Below are 24,263 nucleotides of genomic sequence, written 5' to 3' on the forward strand. Positions count from 1 at the left end.
ATGAAAGAGACATTCAATCCTGAACCTTTCAATTTCCGCACAGCCAGCCATAGATGGCGACTTGAGAAGTACATCAAAAAGATGTGGCACTGAGATAAGCAAATATTTTAGGACTGTTGCGAATACCAGGCAAAATTGTCCATTGATATAAGGGAGAAATTAGTACACATACCAGAGTCAATCCTGAAGAACTTATAACAGTCCTCAATTCTAAATTAATAAACAAGGATGCTAATACTAAGTCAAGTCAAGCAGCAAACCAACTGAATGTTGCTGGTCATAGCTGCCACACATCAGTCGACTATCCGCAGGCTGCTCCGTGCATTAAACAAATGTTCAGGGTGAGCAACGCAGCAATGGTGACCAAAACCATAACACCATAATAATCCCAACAAACAAAAGTGCCAAGAACAGCTATAGAGTCATGGTTTTATGCAAACAACATCTACTGGCACAATAGCTAGCAGGCTAGACAAATTACTCAAAACTGTAGGAATCTTATCACCAGCAACAACAGAAATTGATAAATTATAGGCAGGTTAAATGGACATGACTACATTTAGTCCCAAAATGGTGGTTGTGGAATGGAGTAGGGACCATGTCAGAGCAAGCCTTGTGTTACAAGGCAGTACGAACTTTGGGCTGGAGTTTTACTATGACACATCAATGACTGAGTGCTACAACTGTAAGATCATGAGAGCTGTTGGCACCAGATTTACCCTAGGGAATGTAGTGATAGGATGTGCATTGCTAATGATCTTGTGGTGGGTTGTGTTTTGGGCGTAGATGTGTTTACACACACACACACACACACACACACACACACACACACACACACACACACACACACATTCTTCAGGAAAATGCTATTTTGTGAATGACAATGTTCAGATTTCAGTGGAATTACTGAAAACTTACAATGTCCATGGAAAGTATTGGCTGAGCATTAAGGTAAAGGCGATTACAATTGACAGCCACTGAAAAAGACATCAGCCTGAAATTACAGCCATTTCTTACCTGAAGAAGCACAGAGCATATAAAGCTATACAGTACCTTGCAAATGGAAAGATACACATATCATTCCAGTTTTCAAGAAGGGTCAAATCATCTCTTCATTTTTTAATTTTAAGATTAATATAACATGACACAATAGACAATGAATCTCTACAGTGTTGACTACTCCTGCTTGCAGAAAGCAGGTGAGTGAACTTATCTTGTTGCTGGCAGGAGGGACAATAACTTCATCCACTTTTTCTACTTGTTGCAGGCAGACTGACAACATGATTACCATGGTCTCCTTTTCCAACCATTCGAGTGCCATGAAGCATTTGTTTATTTCTAATAGCCAATCTTAAGTTACTAATAGCCCTCATACAAAGTGCCATTTTCAAATGTAGGTGTATTCCATCATAAGATTTACCTGCACCAGTCTAATTGTGAACACCGAGTGACTACGACTTGATTCAGCATTCAGCGAAGTGTGAGCCATCCTTTTACGTTTCTGTCCTTTGTAAAATAAATCAAATGCTTCTTCTGTTGATTTAACTTCCACTTCTGTCACCCCATGTACATACATATTGTGATTAGCATCTTCTCTGATGATTCGACTTTGTAGAGATCTAAAATTAACAAAGAAATAATTTTAGAAGAAATAGTGAAACAGCTCACTGTATCAGCTACGGCTACGAAGATTTTTACATGTTTTGTGTTATTTGTTTGAAATTGATGTAAATACCACCAGTTTATGTACTTTGTGCCCTTATACAAAGAACTAATGTATTTTTATTTCAGATGAACACATATGGCTGTATCATGTCAATGGAACATTTAGAGGAGCATAACTTCCTATTTATTACAGAAAAAACTGAAGTTCTTAAAATACAACAAAAATCTGAAATATAACAAAAAATCTAAAATACAAAATCTTATTTGTAATAGCAATGCTGTAGACAATTTATCTGTATTGCTTTATGAAGGTAAGTAATGAAATTTACATCACTGGTAAAAAACCACTTGGTAAGTAATGAAATTTACATCACTGGTAAAAAACCACTTTATGAACAGACACGTGTGCAGGATGTTTCAATACATATTTTACAACCTCATTTTTGTTGTTTGGTTCAGATGCTGTGACAGTTTTTGCCTTGTATAAATCAAAATATATGCAACTGTCCTCGTGGTATTTAGAGTGTAGCGCAATACTCTATGCGTATCACTAAAGTAAAGACACCTGCCACATTTTTCTGTCAGTATGTGAAGGCTAAATCACACACACTACTGTGGAGATTGTGATATGGTATTTACTGACAGGTAGCCTGATTGATGAAGGAGATTTTTGTATACAATTTGTTACTGCTATACCAGACAAGTCCTCTAGCAATAGATACACAAAGCTAACTAAGCAAAGCCAAGGCAGGTAGCCAGTTATTGCTGAGGAAAAGGCACAACATCTTGAATGAGTTATTCAGCCCAAATCTGTCCCTAAGTGTGAAAGAACTCCAAATGTGTTACATGAAAACTATCATCCACAACCAGCAGTACAGAAATATCATGCGGCCAGATAGTATGTATGTGAAGCATCATACCAGCCAACCTACGGCAAGTGAAGATGACACAGAGAACATACCTGTGACTTTCCACCATTCACCACCAAAGACTCTTTGGAGGACCTCTTCACCACAATTAGTTTACTGTTAAACTATTTTGCAACAAGCACCACAACACCAGGCCAAGGCTGTTTAAGATGTCCTGAACAAGCAGCTCCAGAAAATCACAAAAGAAGCACATGGACTCCTTAGCATCCTTGGTAACCTGACATTACACCTTTTGACTTATTCCATTAGAGGTTTTTCAAAGATACACTTTAATAAAATAAAAGGAGCAATATCACAAAAGGGAAGACAAAGATCACTAACACAAATGCCATAGTTTTACACACAATATGCAGTGTGTGGCTGGAGCTCGAATACAAGTTAGATCTACCATTTTCAAAACATTGGATCTTTGAATACCATATGCCAGATCAGTTCATCTCAAACAAGAGTGGGAAATACTAACTGACTACTCTTGAAATCTCAGCTATGAAACAGTTCTGAGCTGAAGAATTTTAACCAGATTCCATAACTTTGAAAAACAAGGTAATGTACAATGTGCAACACCTTCCTAGCTTTAGGCAAGTAAGCATATACAGTTATATCAAAGTTGAAAAGGACACATGGGCACTCAAAACATTTAGTCCAACCATTTAACATGCTACAGCCATCTCTCATCATATAACTAGATAATCATAACTGCACCTGAAGTTTTCACGTATTTGTCAACTTTTCCATTTGGTAAAGAATGTAGCCATTATTATTAGATATTATTTCTCCAACTGAACACTGCGAGGCAATTGTTTCATTACCCCAATTTTGGATTTTAAGAGAGATACTCACAATTTAAAATTTTTAGAATTACAAATGGAAAGTAGTGTCGTGTGTTTTTGTAAAATAAAAAAAAAAAACCCTTTGCTACATGAAATAATTAGTCCTAAAAATTCAGTCTCATTTACTTTATAAGTTTCCCTCTCTAATACTATTAATAAACTTATTTTCTTTTATTTGACAATAAAATGGAAATTCTGAGTTGCCACCAAATGGTGAGGCTATACATAGTTGGGATCAAGAGCAGACGAGATAGTCCATAGTTATTCATAAGAGACTATATCAATCATAAGGATAAAATCCAATTTGTATGTGACCCGCCAGTGTCTTTTATTATGTTTGTTTCAAAAGAGAATATTTGTTAATATTATCTGGCATCATCAATGTATGTTGTGTGGATAGCGAAGAATATACAAGGATGACTCAAAACTTCTATTATATAAGGAACTCATGTGCAGAAATGTACAGTTTGGGAGCAAAAATCAGTTGAGCATCACTTTCAAATCTCCAGCTCCACAGCCTGCACACAGCAGAGACAATGAAATCTGACCTGTGTGCTGTAGCAGTACATGGCACAGGCAGTTTTTTGAGTACTCCCAGTCAGGTCCTCTCTTATGTAACTACATGAAACTAAGAATGTCCTCATCAATGCCTTGAGTGCAGTATGTCCTTTGAGCACCACAACCAACCTTATTAGTTTCAAATACACCAATTTCCCATAGCTGTTTTAGATGGACAAAGGTGTTATGTGATGATGTAATTACAAAAGGGACAGACAACAGCATCCTCTTCATCCTCTTCTGAGCTTGTGTGTGTACCATGAAGCAGCACAGATGAAAGTGAGCCAATCTTCAAACTTACTTTACATCCGAACAGTACACATCCAGACATGGGTTCCTTATCAAAAATTCATCTGTTAAGTCCCCTATACGAACCCTAGAATCCCGTAAAGAAGATATTTTGAATCAACCTGTATAGTAATGCCATGTTACTTTTCGACTATACCATATGCCAATGCACCACCAATGTTGAGATTTTAGTTATTGAGTTTGCAGTCATAGATGAAGGAGTTTAATACTATAAGGAACCAAACATTTCAAGTCAACTATTTTGATTTGGACCAACAATTACAAATTTCAGCTCTTAAACATGATGCTTGATATTAGGAAATAATCTTTACCTTTGCCTCAAGCAATCTTCTGGTATTTCTTCCAACAGGTCATATGTATTGTTATTGTAAATTTCAATGTATGTGACAAATACTGCATATGTATTGTCTTCTTCAGCACAAGTCAATTTTGTTGAATCACTCACTCTTTGCTCCTCAATATAATTTGGTTCTTTCCTGGAAACAAAAAAGATGCAGATTAAACAAAGTCCATTCTAAAAAATACAGGGTGTCCCAAAAAGAATGACCCGATTTTAACTTGTAATAATATTGAGACAAATGTCACTAGGTAACTGAAACAGCACTAGATGTAATTGGCATGGTCTAGAGTTTCAGAAAAAATCCGCTAGATGTCGCTACAAGCGCTGACCTTGAGCGTGCAGCCAGTCTCGCGCAATATGGTGTCCGCGCAACAGAAGGCATATTGCGTTATTGAATTTAGTCGTACTCAATCAGTGATCGTATTTCAGTGGGTGTTTCGTACTCTATTTCGCACTAAACATTTCTTCCTTACCTCGTGACATTATTAAACTAAAAACAATAATATCAGCTGCTGTAGCTTCAGACACCTTACGCTCTGTTTGGGATGAATTCGGCTATCGGCTAGATGTCTGTGCAGCCAATGGAGGACATATTGAACATTTATGGCAGATTTTTATAAACTTCTGTCTTTTCTCAGTGATTCAGCATGCAATTTGTTGGTGTTAAGCCCTTCTTCCTTATAAAGAATTCTAATTAGAATAAGGTCATTTTTTTTGGAACACCCTGTAAAAAAAATGAGGGGTCATTTAATGCAGTCTCACAGGGGAAAAAGGTAACAATTTCAGAATTTAGGCATGAATACTTACATGTCTTAATAATAAAACTGCCAAGTAGCACAGTCCTAACAGCAACAATATTTGATAAATTCATGTTTGAAGTGTCAACTGTGTGCACATTATCATCAGTCCAGCACCATGTCCCCATTTTCACAGATCTATTTCCTTGTAGTGAGTTGACATACTGTCCAATTTTTTATGCATCTTGTACATAGGCGACCAAGATGATACAATGCGCGATGAGTAGGACATCATATGTATTTTTATGACAAATGTTGAAGAATATACTTTCATGCTACGCTTAATTTTTTTTTTTAAGTGTAACTATGTAAGGGAAAACAGTACAGAGCTCCGATTTTGTACTGTACCCCTCAGACCTAATATGAAGTATAAATAAAAGCATCTGGCATTGTAATTAATAGTCCTTATCTTCATTTAAAAATGACTCCAACATAAAATAACGACAGATTTGATGAACGTCAAAGTACTGGGACAGGGAGAGGGGAAGTGCAATGTAAACTTTATTCTTTGCTGAAATGTTTCCATATCTGGTAGCACTCTAAGGCACAAAGAAAATCACCGTAGTAAAATATTCTTGGGCTCCAAATGGCATCCAGGGTTAACTGTCCACAAGCTTTCGGCACATATCTCCTCTGTCACAGTCAAGTGGCTGACTGTCATGTGAATGCCACTGTTGTGCTGAACTAGCAGCGCCGTCGCCAGCGACATCACTAGTGCCCCATCCCAAACCATATATGGCAATGTTTCAGTTGCACAAATGCTGCGCTTAGTTAAACTCCCCAATCACAGGATCCAAGGCCGTACTCCGGTGCAATTCAATTCACTGTTTTTATTGAGGATGTTGTCCGATAATTTGATTCTATTGCTTCATTTATTACACTACCTCAAAAGCCGTTGGTCCGTTTAATAATAGAAGTATCGTTGAATGCATGAAAAATGGACAGCAATTTGCATTACACAATACTTCTGTTATTAAATGGACCAACAGCTTCTAGGATAGCATAATACATGAAGCAACAAATCAAAATATCAGACAGTACCCTCAACGAAGATGGTGGATTGCAGCTGAGTACGGCCTTATATCCTGCGAGTGAAGAGTTGAAGCGGGCACGGTGCCTGCACAGCCACAGCACTGCCAGATATGGTACGGGACTGAGCACCACTGAAGTCACTGGCAGCAGCGCAACTATATATACCTGGAAGCAGCATTCACGCGACAGTCAAACCATCTGACAATGCCAGAGCAGATCTCTGCCAAAAGCTTGTGGGCAGTCAACCAATTGTACAACTTAAATTTAAAAATATTTTATTAATGGATATGGCTGTGAGTGCATGCACTCTTACATAAAGATTATCTTGACTCACTTTGTTCACTGGCAAAAAATAAAATGAAAATGCTGCACACACACACACACACACACACACACACACACACACACACACACACACACACAAACAAACAAACAAATCAACATTACAGGGATTAGTAAATGAAACCATGTATATTCCTTGAAAAATTATTACTAAAATATTCGTGGTTGACCTGCAGATCAGAACTGTAAACAAGTGAGAGCTGGAAACAGTCATCAATCATTTTACTTGGCGTATATGCTGTATTTCACTGTCAAATGACTTCGGTGTAAAGAATTACAAGACACCTTGGGTGTGATGTATCAGTACGCATGTGACACCATCCTTACCAATATGTTCCAAAACTCCGCATATAAAAACAGGATTTTCTGGTGCTCATACCTCAGGTTCTACCAGTGATAAAATGGCAGAGTCAATTGTTGTGGATAGCCCTTGGGCTACAGACCATTTGTATAACCAACAGAAGGATTATCTTGCTGTCACTGTCCTATAGTATGGCAAAGTATGAATATTACACCGTAAGCAAATTGTTTGCTGCTCCTTTTTTTTGCATTTGATGTAGTCTACGGTGGGCACTATTAGTTCAAGGGCTGCTCCTCGCAAAGCACCAAAATAAGTTTACATTTTTTCATACCAAAACTTAGCTGTTGATTTCAAGACTGCTATGCGCAGCAAATGACAAACTTATACAATATATTCCTACAATCCTCATCTCTAACAATCTCAAAAATTTTCTTGTTAACTTTAGCCATTTCCAAAATACAGAAGTTCAAAGTTGCCCCTCTTGTGCACACAAAATATGCTTCTAAAATCTGGAGCGATGCGAAAACTTAGCTAATGAAGTGACTTAGCATGGAGATATGCACTGTAAATTGTCTCCATTTTCATCAGAAGGGTTCTGGGTATCACATGTTTTAGTACTGAAGTACATGCAAAACTTTGTGTACATCATCAAATCCAGCCTGAGATGTAAAATTAATTTTGCATTAGTTCAGTTCCATGTAATTAAACTACAAAAATTTTACTGATGCACAAGTTTATTTTGATCTGAGTGACACGCCCTGCTGTGGCAAGGAAATGAAGGGAACCAGTGGAAAAAAGGCTAATATGCCCCTGTTTAAGTAACTGACAAATGTGGAGTACTTTTTATAAAATTTCCAAAAAATTTTTGCATGCAAATGTATTCGCACTAATTTTTCTTAGAGAAGGACACAGTGACAATGGGAAATAGATAGGAAAATTCAAAATACTGGAAGACAGCAGGCAGTGGTTGTAGTATAGAAAGAGTGAAGGGAGATTCCAGGCTGATTCGTGTTACATTTTGAAAGCAATGGTTAATTATGCTGATATTTTTATCAATCTATAAACTTATATTTTCTTTTGTAAATCACTCATCATACATTGTGTTATTCAGGCAAAGATGTTGAATTAATATTTAAGCAGTGAATAGCTTTAAAATTAAAGAACTAGAAAGTAATTCATATTGTGACTGATGTTACAAATGTACATTTAGGTCGAAGTGTCCTCAGACTATTAGGAGTATGAATATGGTTTTTATCACAGAAAATGCAAATTAGGTTGGCATTCAAATGACACAGTTACACATTTCTAAAAATATTTATACAAAGTAAAATATTGTAATATATTTAAAAGGCATGTGACTCAGTGTTACATGACTCATGTTACTTGCTACTTATTGTTGGAAAAAGTTTTTCCTGTGAGCGGAGAAATAAAAATATGTATAACATTATTTACCAAATAAGATAAGTTTATCATTTTTTAACACTATGAAAAATTATAAGAGTGTGACGTCTGGGAAAACAACCTGTACATTCAATTAAAATTCAGAGAATTGAAAATATCCTCTTACACTGACATCAGATGGATTAATTTTCTTTATAATTTTTTCCTGTGTGCACAGTATTTCATCACATTTTGCAGGCCATTCCCAGCAATGACCAGCACACTCCATTGCAATGATTAGATAAGAGTTACCAAAAATTGCACGTATCTCTCCAATACAGAATTTATGATCATATTCTAGTTTGTACCAGTCTCCAATTTTTACACCTTCTACGGTATCTTCAGTATGATGATTTGCAGCAGGAAAAGTCTTTGGAGACAACAGATATGTTTGTAGTAGTACTTTCTCATAGTGAAGGCAGTGAGTGCTTTTTATGTTTAATACAGACAGTGCTAAAGAAAATATTTGAACCAGATTAAGTTCCACATTGATTACTTCAATTTCATCATTAGACATAAGAAAAACCTGCATAGCTGTAGTACTTGGAGCTGCCTGAGCGAAAGTTGATGCATCACCAGCTCCGAATTTTAACCTTATTACAGCATTCCACACTTGCTATTTCGCAACTGCGCAAATTCCATTTACAACTAATTTACCACGTAGCAAAAAAGTTCCAATACTGAAGCTGAGGTACAGCAGCAGTAATATATTTGTTTTTAAATTGTGAGGCAGGTCCATTTGGTCAGATTGAAACTACCTTCGCTTTTTCAGGTATAGTTGACAGTACCTCGCTAATGTATGCAATCACTTGTTAAAAAGAGTACAAATATGTTTGCCTGTCAAAATTTTTGGGACAATTTTTAAAGGTGCTGAGGAATGTAAAATGAGAAACCCTGCACAACCCTTTCCATTCAGTGTTTTAAGCAGGAGCATATTTGCTTTCTTTCTCTCTGGTCCTTATTCTGTTATTGCAAATTAAAAAGAAAACTAAGTGAAATAAAATTTGCAAGCATTAATGAGAGACAATTTCTTGCATACAATATAAAGACACAAAGATTTTTGCATGCAGCAGTTTAATGAATTCAAACATAAAGAAGCAAACTGTATTTTTAAAATTCTTCAACCATGTCAGAGTTGTTGACTTGATCAAAAACGAAATAACTTCACTTACAGCAGAGAGCCAAAATATTTTCATAGCAATTACTGTAAAGTTTATACAACTATTTTAATTGCATTGTTAGCTGCAACATACAGAAGAAGTGCTTTATTGGTGCTGCACATTTTAGCGATTTTGATCAAGATAAACTTACACTGTAGGGTGGTTGTTCAGCACACCAGTATAGAAGTTGGGCACAGAATCAGCTAAGCAAAAAATCTGTGCAATACACATGTTTATTTACATATGAAAGCCAACTTATGAATTTCCCTTGTGTGAGACAGCTTGTCCAAGATCGTGTATTGATTTGAAGTTCTACATATGCATATTTTACTGTTCACGGTTCACGTCGCTTCTGCGTAATCTTTGATTGTATCCATACCTGCTTGTATTGTGAAATTTCAAACATTCGCAAGTGCCACAATAAACTAGTATTGTTATCGTTAATTGCAGGTTTGAACTAAGTTGAGTTCTTTTAAAATCGCTTAGTTTCTGAATCTTCAGATGCTTACAAAACTATATTTCTTTAAATTAGTGGTACCAGTGTTTTGGATACATAATTTAATTCCTAGCAAATCAGCAATTTTAGTTGCAGTTCAGCTGAAGTAGACATCACCCTCTGAATTTCATTGTATTTCAACACAAACATTCGTTTTTGACAATTTACAGAATCTACCACTGCCATTTACAAAACCTACGAGTAATCAAGTTTTGTGATTTAGTTACTGTAGCACATTTTCTAACTAACATTTTATATCCCTATATACTATCTGCATCTAGCGTAAATTAACTTTGTTTTCAAGTTTGCTAACAACTATAACATCAAAATGTTTTAAGAAACCAATAATTCCACTACAGATTTTTGTAGTTGCCGTAACAGAAATCTCATTTTGTGTACTTGCTGAAATTCTTATAGGGAATTAGCCTCTTTTTAGCTCAACAGATTAAACGATAATCAGCAGGTTTAATTTCAAGTCTTTGAGACAATGGGCAAGCTGGGTAGTGCAGAAGGATAGGCCTAAACGGGAATAGGTATGCATGGAGCCTGAAAGGAACATGGGTGCATTCATGCTAAGGCAGATGAGGGTAAGTTGATTGAGAAGGTCAGGCAAGAGAACATCTCTCGGACCGGTACTGGGAGAACTCCAAAGGGGATGGTGCACATTAAAGTCACCGAGCAGCAAAAACAGGTGAGGTCCCCATAACCTCGAGGAAGTCTGCCCTGGTGACTTCAAATGACTAAGAGATGTGAACAGTACAAAGGGAAAAGGTCAACTGAGGAAGGAAAATGCGGACTTCAACAGCTTGAAGCTTGGTAGTCAGGAGATGGGTTGAGTGAAATCGTCATTCTGGATGAGCAGCATGACTCCCCACGAAATGGAATGCCCTCCTTGAGGGGAAGGTCAAAGCAGACCGGGAAGAAACGCAAGAGCTCAATGCAGTCATGAGGACACAATTTCATTTCCTGGAGGCAGAGTACAAGCAGAGGCTGCATTTCTAAGAGCAGCCGTAAGTCCTCTGATCGAGGAACATGAACTTTCCATTCAAGGAGGGTCGTGACAAAGAAAAATTGAAAGGGTGCACCCTTAGTAGCTGCTGAGTGCCAGTTTTCGAAGACTCGCTGCTACAGTGCACAGAGACAAGAGGATCCTGCTCCATCAGGTCTAAACAGGCATCTACATTCTCCTATTGGTCCAGGGTAGATAAACGGTTGGTGGTGGACATGGGTGAAACAGAGGTCAGCCAGACGAGGGTGTCATGTGGTGATACCATCAAAAAGGACCTCTAACTTGATGAGGGAAGACTGTTCCCCTTTGTTTGACATCTTGGAGCCTTTTCAGTTGGCAGAGGAAGACTCAGATGTTTGTCGGCTGGAGGAAAATAGAAAGTCTTCGCGGGAAAATTCCTTCCATCTTTTCCGACCTGCTAGTTGTATAGCAAGTGACATAGCCCTACGAGGCAAAAGTTTGGTGGCTTGTTGTACACCTGGAGGAGAAGGAATGCTACCATGACACTGGGCAATTTCACAACCTCTGTACTAAATTTGAGGTCACATGTCTGCATGGCCATGTCCTTAATGGAGCGAGATGTAGGAAGCACAGTACTGTACGTGCCACATGGTCGAACACAGGGTTTTAAACTACCCACCAACTTATGAGCAACCGGGTAAGGCACTTTTTCCTTCACCCAAATCACCTGAACAACCTGCTCGTCAAGATACACAGGACAATCTCGGCAGCAGATGGCAGACAGTTGTCCTGTCCTCTTGAGCATCCCTTCCACAGGTTTGGCCAGGTGTCGACAGGACTCTGGAGTTTGGTTGTAACGATGACACTGGTAGCAGCGCATCGAGTTTGGAATGATATCTTCATAACCTGTTTTGATCTTGGACGGAAGCACCAAAAGTGAGAAAGAGACTGCATGTGGGCACTAAGGATGCATCTACGTTTTTCATCATCCAAAGGACTACAATTACACCCTGATCAGAGAGGTAAATCTGGATTTCTGCCTCTGTCAGACCATCTAGCAGCCTTGTGTAAATAAAACCACATGAAGAATTCAGAGTTCTATGGGCCTTGACATGAACAGGATAGCCGTGGTGGGGAGAAGTTGCAAGCAGTTGTGCTTGAGAATCAGAAGTAGTCTCCAAAATCTAAGTGCCATTTCATAAACAAGAGCAGGATTTCACAGGGCCAGCAACTGCATCAATATCTTTCTGAACAATAAACAGATTTACCATAGCAAAGAACAGACCGTCTTCAGTATGTGACACCACAAGGAACTGTGGTGTAGCTGGGAAGGTCTTTGAATCATTAGCCACATCCGTTTACGTTTGGTAGATGTTGACGGTGAAAAAGATGATTGGTTCATAGTGAGAAAATCCCCACGATTCCAGCATCTGATGGTGTGCTCCTTGCCACAGGGGACCCCACAGAAGCAGGTGCACCTGCCTTAGGTGATTGTTCACACCTCCTGAACACCTGACAGACGGACCAATTGGGAATTTAGGAAATTAGCAGTTCAGGCAACCACCCGTCCCTGGGCCTTAGCTTTACCAGGCTGGGAATCACACGTTACCACGGTCACCTGTTGCCCGTCAGATGTGTGGGCTGGCCAAGGAGCACAGAGGGAGGAAGAAGAAAAGGAGAAACCCCAAACGCTGAAGTGGAGGAAGGATAGGAGAAGAAAAAGCAAAGAAGGAACAAAAGACAGTGGAGACACTGTTCTAATATCTGCAACTGACAATGCAGAACACATTTCCAACAACATCTGAGACATGTTTCCCAAGGGAGGGGAAAAGAATAGCAGGAGGATAGACATGCAGCACAAAAGGGGAAAGATGCTGCGAAGGCTGGGACCCCATGGCAGCCAAGCACGAACCCACCAAAGAGCGGCGAGCCTCGTGAGGGAGAGAGTGGGGCCCATGCCAGATAGGACTAACAGGGGATAATGAACATATACAGGAAAGAACAGCACAAATTGTCACAGGTTTGTTCAGTCCATGGGAGTGTGTTACAGAGATACTGAAGGGACTGAAGGGGAAGACTCATGAAGATATACAAACTATACCGAGAAAGTCTACTGAAGTTTCAAGAACCAGCTTTAAGCTCACACAGGGGTTGTGAGAATAAAATTAGAATAATTACTGCATGCACAGAGGCATTCAAACAATCATTCTTCCTGCACTCCAGATGTGAATGGAACAAGAGGAAACTGTAGTAACAGGTACAATGGAATTACCATCTGCCACGCACCTCTTGGTGGTTTGCAGAGTATAGATGTATATGCAGACAGACTTTGGAATGATGGGACATCCACTTCGCAACATCTTTAAATTCATGTGATAGGCTACCTGGGAAATATGTCCTATGTACAAGTTTTGTGCCCCTCTTGCTGCTGTTGTGTTTTCAAGAGCTGCCATAGCAACAGTGGTTCCATTTGTGTCTGCTGAAAGGCTCCTCATTAGAATGGTGTCTGTTGCAATGATCAGCAATGTGTGGTGCTGTTGTGTTCCTACAATTGTCCTCACTGTACTATACCCATGTTCCAAGCAACCTTTGTACGATTTGTTCTGTAAAGAAACTAACATATTAAAACCTTGTATTCCATGTGCAATTTCTTCAGATTTACTAAGTTAAGTTTGTTCTGGGTGTGAACTATCTTGTTAAAGACCACAATGGAAACCAACTTTCCTTCCTGCACTGTCTTAAAACATTGGCATTTTTGTAAAATTTTACTATGTCTTGTTTCACAGTTTCAGCCACAACTACCATAAGTTTTCTTATCACACACGCCATGTGCCCTGTGACACCAAAAGTAACTGCTACTCTAGCAGCCCTCCATGAATGTGGAGGAAGTTTTAAAACTTTAATCTGTTCACTGTGAATTGAATTCTACATTTCTGAGCAAGGATCTACATTAAATCAGAAAAGTGGTTGCACTGTTCACCTGAGCACTTCACTAAATACAGGTGTTTGTTTCTTTGTAGGATATCAAACCGTGTGAAACTTTCTTGGAACACAGGTACAGTACAGTTCAGTATTTGAGTTTGTTTGTGAAACTGTTCTTTGCAGAATATGTGTTTATGTAAGTAAAAATTTTTTTTAATTTATCATTATTGCTTGTATATATTATTTCACTGATCGTGACTAATTTGCAAAAAGATAATGATACATCACCACATTTGTGCACTCAAGCTGTATCAATTCTTTATAATGAAATGACTCAACACTGAAACAACATAAGTCTATACATAAGGAAAAATTTTAACTCTTTTCAGCTCTCACCCATTTATAATTTTGATCTACAGGTCAACCACAAATATTTTAGGAAGACTAAGTTTTCAAGGAATACCCATTGTTTTTACTTACTATGGGGCTTAACATCTGAGGTCATCAGTCCCCTAGAACTTAGAACTACTTAAACCTAACGAACCTAAGGACATCACATACATCAACGCCCAAGGCAGGATTTGAACCTGCGACTGCAGCAGTCTCGCGGTTCCGGACTGAAGCGCCTAGAACCACTCAGCCACCATGGCCGGCCCTTGTGGTGCTGAATGTGGATAGTTATGTGTAAGTCGCATTTTCATCTCTTTCTTTGCCAATGAATAAAATGAGTCAGGATCTTACTCTTTGCACCCAAGATTGCTACCAGATATGGAAATACTTCTGCAAAAACTCAACTTGAGATTCAATCCTCCACATACGTACGTGTGCCCAGTATATGTGAATGACCTGCTGTGCAACATAAATTTTAGCAAGAGTGTCAATCACCGTACTAGAAGAAAAAGTTAACTGAAGACCAGCCGTAGGTAGGAAAAGTATCATATGAGTCAAAAATATGTCAGCAGTTTGCTAACATGATTGGCTTCACAGCTAAATAAAATAAAGCATCGCAGTTATTATATGCCCTAGGTTGTCCAAGCAGAGAGAAAATTGTAATTGATTTTGATAATTTGTGTGTGTGTGTGTGTGTGTGTGTGTGTGTGTGTGTGTGTGTGTGTGCGTAATTATCAAAATCAATTACAATTTTCTCTCTGCTTGGACAACCTAGGGCATATAATAACTGTGATGCTTTATTTTATTTAGCTGTGAAGCCAATCATGTTAGCAAACTGCTGACATATTTTTGACACATATGATACTTTTCCTACCTACGGCTGGTCTTCAGTTAACTTTTTCTTCTAGTACGGTGATTGACACTCTTGCTAAAATTTATGTTGCACAGCAGGTCATTCACATATACTGGGCACACAAAAAATCTACACCTATGTATTTATGTAAGGTTTCACTCAACCCTTATCCTTTTTTGGGGATGGGGAGGGGGGGGGGGGATATGGTATAATAGTCCAATTTTTGTCAGTTTATGAAGTTTTAAGTTGTTTAGTATACATATTAAGGAATGGAAACTAGAAAAGTAATATAGTCCAAATACTAAAACTGAGTTATTCCACACTCACCATAAGAAAATTGTAAACTTTGTGAACAAAGCAATCTAAGATTAAACATATTTTCATTCATTCAGTGATGTTCTACAGGGTAATAGCCAGGTAAAATTTAATCATTGCTCAAAAATAATGGTTAAAACTGTGTGAGGTTCATGCACATATTGGTATATCTTTTAGCCATATGTTTTAAATATTATCCACAGTCTCACATACTTAATCACTGCTGAAGTTTAACAATTTATTGCAAGTAGAGAGGAATAAAATAAAAAGTAAAAATAATAAACTCTGAAATTTTGTTTGTGGTTTAAGATTGATTTGCTGTATTGCCCTAGGTACAGGCAAGGGCGACAAATATGAATGCAAAATAAAGATTGCAGTAACACCTTAACCTTGTTTTCTCAAAAGAAAATAATAATAATAATAATAATAATAATAATAATAATAATAATTCTGCTCTGAGATACAGCCCTCCAAAGATGAGAGCTCACATACCATTCTGAAATTGTGAATTTTAGAAAAAAGTTTAACTGGAACAGTTCTAGATATTTTGTCATTTTTTTTATTTTATTTGAAAGATAATTGCTTTATGATTACAAAGAAATCCTCCACTTGGACTTATCTGTCAAAGTTCTTTTACTATAGCATTCTGAACTTTTTAATATTTATGGATTTTTTTTTTTTTCCAAAAATGCCAAGCCATAAAATTTTAATTTTTTTTTCCTGTTGATTAGCACCACATAGTTCTACATTTCCTGAAAAGAAGCTTCCACTTTTATGTTAAATAGGTTTTACAAACAATTGAAATTTTTGGCATACATAAAACCTGTTTTATTACCACATTATCACTGTTTTGTACTGAAATTAGCCATTCAATGAACTAAAAATGTATTCCACTGCTTCAGTATCTTCCTTTGATACAGAGTGATGCCTTCCTGTTGAACCAATAGGAACTGGAGCACTTACAATCTTCAAAACATTGTGAACAGGAAATGAGCACTGATGATGGTGTTGCTGTCCTTTAACTGGAAACTTATATCCAGCAGCTGATCCATGTGGTAGCATGAAGTTCACTACAATTTCGTTTAACTCCTAACTGGTGTCTATAACCTCTGCAATCCACCAGAGTCATACACACACACACACACACACACACACACACACACACACACACACACACACACACACACACACACACACACCACAAACAAACCCCCTTCTCAGGTTGTGAATCTGAATACTATCCTGCTGTTTCCGAGGTGTTGGCCAAATGAGCAAAATTTCTTCTTTCTTGCCCTTTAAAGTGCGTGCAATATGAATTCTCTCATCACTGAGTCAAAAAATGTGTCTTCTGAATTCCTTTCACAGGAGTAGTTTGTTTGGACCATTCTTTTTTCTGCTCATGGAATTCTTCAATTTCCTCTTTGGACAAAAGAACGAGGGCTGTGGATGTGCAAGATTTCACGACTTATAAAATCCTCAGCATTCTGAACTGCAGCTGTATTTGGTCTGGAAGGATTATGTTTTGCAGCATGGTGCTTCAGCAGGCCTCTTTCACCATCACAGGACCCCTTCCTGTCATCACTAGCCCTGTATACCCAGTCAGTTGGCACAAGTGACTAAATTCAAACAGCTGGTAACTATTTTTAAAATAACTAGTAGCACCATCAGAAATAATGATGATCACCTTTGCCCTTGTTAGCAGCTGAAGAATTTTGTGCATTGCTAGCAAAGCATGTGCTGAGTCATGTCCTGTGTCATTACTTATAACTGCAACACTTATAATCTTCTTTTGAAAACATGTCACTTCTGTAAAAATTGAAACCTGGTCATTACTCCAGTAATACCCTTATACTTCTTGTGGGAGAATTACAGACCAGTTCTCAGCAAAATCACAGTGAAGCACTGACATAGTTCAGCCTGTACACACCATTTTACTTCTGCAATGTGTTGTTGCAATTTCTTCAGCTGCTGGTGTGTTACTGCTTAAACTGACCATTTCCCAAGTTCATCAATGAAACTGTCAAAGGCAACAGTTTTCTTAATTTATTTTCCTCCCACATGGCATATGTAATTACTGCAGAGTTATCTGCTACGTCTTCCAGGCCAAGTATCTGTAAAAATAGTCCTCCCTTTCCAAGGTAGTCACCACATTCTTGAAACAAATAAGTCTCTCGCTTTATGTCACAGACTACTAATGACTGCACACGCCCAACCAAGGCGTCATGTCACGTGCTCCAATAAGTTCTTCAAAGTTAACACACGAAGCTCAAAATTCGCGCAGAATACATAAATAGACATCTCTAGGTGGGTGTGGAACTACCCACTTAGGTAGTAGTGCACAAAATTTTGATCTTCCAATATCTGAAGTTGTATAGTTGCTCTTATAAATTGCAAAAGTTTCGTTAATACTGTATGTCGTGTAACTCTTCACTTTCGCAACTTTTTAACCTTCAACAGTTACAGTGTCTTTTTAGTTGGCACGCTGGCGAGAAGAGTTCCATTTATCTTCCACATAAAATGATTGCAACATTTGAACTTCACATAAAAGGATTGCACTATTTGAACTTTAGTAGCTCCTACAGGATGATTATAATAGGGTCTATGTCTTCCAAAGTCTCCTTTTACAGACATCACGTTACTTGATTTCTCTACCATGTACTTTGATACTGATAGAATGTGGTTCAAAATTGTTTTCTTTGAAAATGTCTCTGGAATAATAGTTATAACCTGCACCTTTTCACTGTAGGATGCACAATATTCAACAGCTGAATTGATATTTGTGAAAAATTCCTGGCAAGAGGTGCAAAGTCCTTTGGTTTATTTTCTGCTGAAGATGGAATTTCTACTTTGAAGAGTATGGTCAGATTTGATTAGTGTATTCATCCATAGCTTTAGTAATTTCTCTGCACTTTCTTGATGCATAGAGCTTATGACTCAGCTTCAGTGGCCACGGTTTCTTAACAGGACTAACACCTACCTCTGTAGTTGACTGATTCAGGGTATTTAATTTTTCCTCTATTGACATGAAATCCGCACCAAGGGAGGCTTCACGTTGTTCAGATACTATCATTATTATTCTGTCAACACATTTAAAACACACAGAAGTTGTCACTGGAAACATCTACACCTTGAAACAGAGTCTTCAGATGAGAACACTTATTCCCAACCTGAACAAAGTCTGTTTTTTGTCTTGTATATCACTCTCATGGATTTGCTAACAGTCAGCATACTTCACTCTCCTGTGGCCCCAGACATAAGACATTTCAAGCAGTCCTTTTCACAATACACATTGCAACTGTGTCAACTGGCAAATTTCTCATGAAGACACAGAACTCCCTGGATGGTCTCAGATTTCTTAGAAGCCTCTTTAGTAAGCAAATAAGCACTGAACAACTACAATACAGAAAAAAATGAAATGATCGTACGGCATTGTTGGCCGGGAGGACCCATGCGGGGAAGTTGGGCCGCCGTATTCCAAGTCCACTTTAGTTGATGCCACTTCGGCGACTTGTAAGTCAATGATGATGGACAAACACCCAGTCACCTCGAGGCAGGGAAATTCACAAGTTAAAAATGGTGTTCGCACTGTTATCTTTGGAGACCTGCATCTCGGGGCAGAAATTTTTTTGGAGAAGCACAAAAAAGTACATGTTTCTTACTTACTCCTGAATTTTAACATACGATAAATTCAATAACATCCGAGACTATGAAGGTAAGCCCCCCTGCCTCAAGTGGTATGGATTATGCCTTTAACACTTTTTCGTATTAAGAGCTAAAACTGCAAGGCAAATTAAACATAAAACATATAGCATGTAACAAATAACCCTTTTACGGGGCTACAGTATGGTGGAACAAAGTAGCTCAGCATGGCACTAAGACAGTCCAGATTTCTCAACAGAAAATTATGCTCGTTGTATTGGTAGTGTAAGTAATGAATCCTGGTCAGAATTTCACAATCAAGTACTAGCAATGCTTTAAGATGTTCTCTTTTCAATATCACTATCAGTTTTGAAACATGGTTTTGTAAAAACTTGACTAGAGCCCTTTAATGCCTGCTCGCTACATATAGTTCCTATATTACATCAGGAATTACAATTTCCTGTGGGACTTTAAAAACGCTCAGTTCTCAAAATAAAGAATGCACAGAATCCCGGTCTATTCAACATGTAAAGCTTTATAGAAAAGTATATCAACAGATAACCACAAAGACTAAGCTTCTTAGAAATGACAACATAATAAGAAGGTAGGGCAACAAATCAAAATCTGTGTGGGATATTGCAAAAGATGAAACAGGGAAGATGCAATGAAGAGCAGGAAATTACTCTTACAAATGCTCAAGATGGCAGAAATGACTAGCAAAAATACATAAATGATTATAAATGCATCCACAACACTTCTCTTACAATGGGGATAAAAGGAATAGAAAACATTTGGGTTCAATCACATTTTCAAAATAGATTACAGGTCGTGGAGCTCTCATTAGCTAATGTTAGCCATAAAATCAGATCAGTCTCTGATTCAAGCAAGGTCAAAATGAGCGTACCTCAGGTAGTGTGTTTAGACCCCTCCCCACTCTGATTCCTTATTTACATAAATGATATATACACATCAGACACTCCTGCCAAGATCATGTTGTCTGCAGATGACACCAGCGTAAAGTGACTGACGTTAAGGGATCTCTGCCAACAGCAACTGATAAAGCCCTCAAGTCCTTGCATTCATGGTTCAACGCAAACAGAATGATCCTAAAAGTGAAGAAAACAAGCTATGTACAGTTTGGGAAGATTTGTCAAAACGCAGATCTCCATCTATTAGTGGACGAAACGAGTCTGAAAGGGTACAATGGACAAAACTTTTATCTATGTTGACCAAGACGAACTAGACATATCATGTAATTATTCTCTCATAGAAACTGAGTTGTGCATGGTTTGATCTGAGAATTATTTCTAAAATTTGCTCCCCATCATATCCGTGCAATGTAAATTAAAAGGTTAACTTCATTAATTGTTAATCAGTTATTAAAAAGTTGACTTCATTAAATGTTAATGTGTTATCTTATAGGACAATTATCAGAAGTTAAAGTCAATCACTAACATGTAATAGTGAAGATAATGTTGTCAGTGTAGTGTTATTATTGTTGCTTGAATAAAAATTTTCTGGCTGACATGGAAGAGAGATAAAAAATGTTTTATCATTTACTGTCAAACAGGGTGATTCTGACCAACTGGGAGTATCATTGAGCCCAGGACCATTTTCACCCTTTACTTTCCTTTTCTGCATAAACTAAAAATTATAGTTTAATGCAATGGAAACTGTTAGTTCGCATTCACACACTTTGAAATAAAATTTAAAAAATAGTACAGCTCAAAAAGTTTTTGATGCAAGCCCTACATATCTGCTCATAAATTTTATTGGGAGAACTTTCCTGGCCCAGAAGAAATAGCTAATTTTATCATCAGGTTCTTATATGTTCAAATTCACACAGTTTAATGAAGTTGTCTGACCTTTTTAGGAGTACAAACAATTTTAACAATTAAAAATTCACATTTCTGTAATAAATAATACTGACCGCATAACTTCTTTCCCTCAGGGGTGACACTGACCCCCAAGTATTATAACCGAATTTCCATTAATCCATATGGTATTTGCCTAAATACTGCGTAAAAAGAAAGTGTAATTTATAAACATTGTTTGCAAATTAAGACTCGGGTATCAATGAATTTAAATTCATATTCAGTCTCCGACAGTCTGTTGTTACAAGTATTCTCTTTATTGCATAAGCTTTATATTGAGATTTGTGTTTTAACTGTAAAGAATGGGTAAAATAGGCTATAACTTTACTAGACTGTGACGTTAAAGAATAAAGCACCAGTTTATATAAATAAAGCAAAGCAATAACGAAATAAAAAATTGAACTGCAATGCCAAGAACTTGCAAAACATCTAGGTGCAAGACAGTACCTAGATGTGGGTAAGGAAATACTGGAAGAAGTGATCTTTTCAATTTTAATAAGAATCTGTACTCTCTAAACTCCCAGGTGAACATCCAAATACAAAAACAAAGAAAATTTATGTGATCTCTGGTAAAACGGTTTGTTCGTGGATTGAACACTGGCCCAAAATCACTCAGAAGGTCATCAAATGAAAATATGTCTACACTACGTAGTAAGATCAAATTGTCTGCCGATACAAATGTTACAAACTATCCTCAGCCAAGTTGTTCCAAGTCATCCACAGCTAATAAACTCTCAAAGACCAAGAAAAATATTTCCAAATCTTGTGGCAAATCTTCATCAGCAGATAAGCTTCGTGTAATGAAATTGCCAGTCACTCTGGAAACTGATGAAAGTGACTTTAATCCTGCTGCTCACTAAGAGCAAGTGTCAAGATCTTTTCCCAAATGACTTATGATGATAGTATTTGGGGGGTGGTGGTAAAGGGGTAAGAAGAAACTATTTAGTGTGTTTGTATTACTCAAAAATTTGCAACGAAGGAATAAATAGTTTAAGTAACTGGGCTTCACTCCACTGACTCAATGAAAACTGCATTTGCTCCAAACAAAGATGAAATATTCACTGCCCCATTCTGTTGTATAAGTGGCATGCTGCCTCCCCGAGAGCTACTCTGATGAGCACAGAATTCTGTATAAAATTCCAGACAGGATATTAGTAGAAGGATTTAATGTTTTTTATCAGTAAAAGTTTTTTGTGGTGTGTTTTAGGTTGGTTGATTTGGGGCGGGAGACCAAACAGCAAGGTCACTGGTCCCATCGGATTAGGGAAGGATGGGGAAGGAAGTCAGCCATGCCCTTTGAAACTAACCATCCCGGCATTTGCCCGAAGCAGTTTAGGGAAACCACGAAAAACCTAAATCAGAGGAGCCAGACACAAGTTTAAACCCCCCGTCGTCCTGAATATAAGTCCAGTACTAACCACTGCACCACCTCGCTCGGTGGTGTGGTTGTGCATGTTTATAATAAAACAAACATCCAAGTTAGGAAAGGGGTCAATACAGATTCTGACCATTATTTAATGCAAACAAAAGTAATACTTCAACATCGAAAACTCTTCAAAACATAAAATGTGGTCCCAAAATTTGACACTGCTAAAATAACCTCAACTCTAACAAGCAAACTTGACAAAAAACAATCCAACAATTGGCAAAGCCTAAAAGAAAAGTAGGTCACAAGAGCACAAAATTTAATTCTGCTTCAAAATAAATAAGAACAATCTTGGAAGAAAGTGAATTGTAAAACAGCAGTTAAGTCTAAGCATGAGGCATTCAAAAATTAGAATAGTAACAAAACAAAATATGTATCACATCTTTCTAGTTGTAAGAAAAGAAACATCTAAATTAAGCCAACAGACTAAAAGAAACTACGAAAATGCAAACTTCTAGAAATTTAAAAAGACTTCCAAAAGAGCAATATAAGAAACTGTTATAAAACATTCGAAATAAAACTTATTACCAACCTTGCTTCAAAAATTAAAATAAATGACTGTTTGGCTCTTAACAAACAGGAAAATTGTAAGGTACTTGCTGATTTTTTGAAGAACTATTACACCATCCAGAACCAGTGAATAAATTCCAACCACAGCAAACTAAAAACAGCAACCACAACACTTAAGAACCTGATGAAACTGAAATGATTAAACAAATTAAGACACTTAAAAGCAATAAAGCATCCAGAGAAGACTGTATAACCGCAGAACTACTAACATCAGCTGGCCCTAACACTATAAAAGAGATCGCTCAACTAACAGCATATACCTGGCAAACTCAGAAACTACCCGAGGACTGGAAAACTGCTCTAATTCAACCATTTAATAAAAAAGGGGATATAACTGATGTTAATAATTACCAAGGAATTTCTCTTGTCCCCGTTGCAAACAAAATTCTCTCAAATTATTTACTTGGTCAAGCCCAAGAACAGTTAGAACCTGAAATCATTGAATATCAAGAAGGCTTTAGATCAGACAGTTCCTGTTCGGAACAAATTCTTAATTTGAAACCAATTTCTTGTAACAATAGGGTATGTACATTTGCAGATTTTATAAAGCCTTACGGCTTCAGTTGACTGTGAAAACTTTTGTCCAAATTTTTAAAGGAGCAAGAGATAGATAATAAAACTAACACTGATTAAGGAAACATTAACGGACACTAGCTCTAAAGTTAAATTCATGGGAGAAATTTCTGAATCATTTTATATAAGGACTGGTGTTAGACAGGAAGATAGACTCTCCCCATTACTGTTTAACTGAGTTTTGGAAAAGATGATTACCGAATAGCAAGAGCAAAAGTCTAGTCAAAATATAGAACAATCAAGTCAGGCAGAAGTAATATGAGAGTTGATTGCCTCGCCTTTGGAAATGATCTGGCAATTTTAACTAGGGATATTATCACAGCTCAAATAAAAATTTAAGTTCTTTAAGAAGTTGCAGAAAAAGTAGGACTACAAATGTGACTCAAAAACCGGATGACGACATGCAACAAACAAACCCCAAAGTTTTCAACACAAAATATGGAAAAACAAAAAGGCTTTCTCAGTTGAAATACTTGTGGAAAACCATACAAGAAAATGGTCTGGAAAAAGCTACAGACTAAGATCGCTGTCA

At 37.5% G+C, this 24,263-nt stretch overlaps 1 protein-coding gene across 1 annotated transcript in view; it reads right to left on the reverse strand.

Moving 5' to 3' along the window:
• LOC126468348 (kinesin-like protein KIF23) overlaps window positions 1-24,263 on the reverse strand; it is a 156,606-nt gene that overhangs the window by 123,748 nt on the left and 8,595 nt on the right. Inside the window, exons 3-4 of the mRNA XM_050096543.1 lie at window positions 4,603-4,767; window positions 1,421-1,619 (exon numbers count right to left, since the gene is read on the reverse strand). Of these exons, the coding sequence (XP_049952500.1) occupies window positions 1,421-1,619; window positions 4,603-4,767 (364 nt within the window). The remainder of the gene's footprint in view (window positions 1-1,420; window positions 1,620-4,602; window positions 4,768-24,263) is intronic.

The sequence above is a fragment of the Schistocerca serialis genome, chromosome 1 (assembly GCF_023864345.2).
Source record: "Schistocerca serialis cubense isolate TAMUIC-IGC-003099 chromosome 1, iqSchSeri2.2, whole genome shotgun sequence".
Classification (NCBI taxonomy): domain Eukaryota; kingdom Metazoa; phylum Arthropoda; class Insecta; order Orthoptera; family Acrididae; genus Schistocerca; species Schistocerca serialis.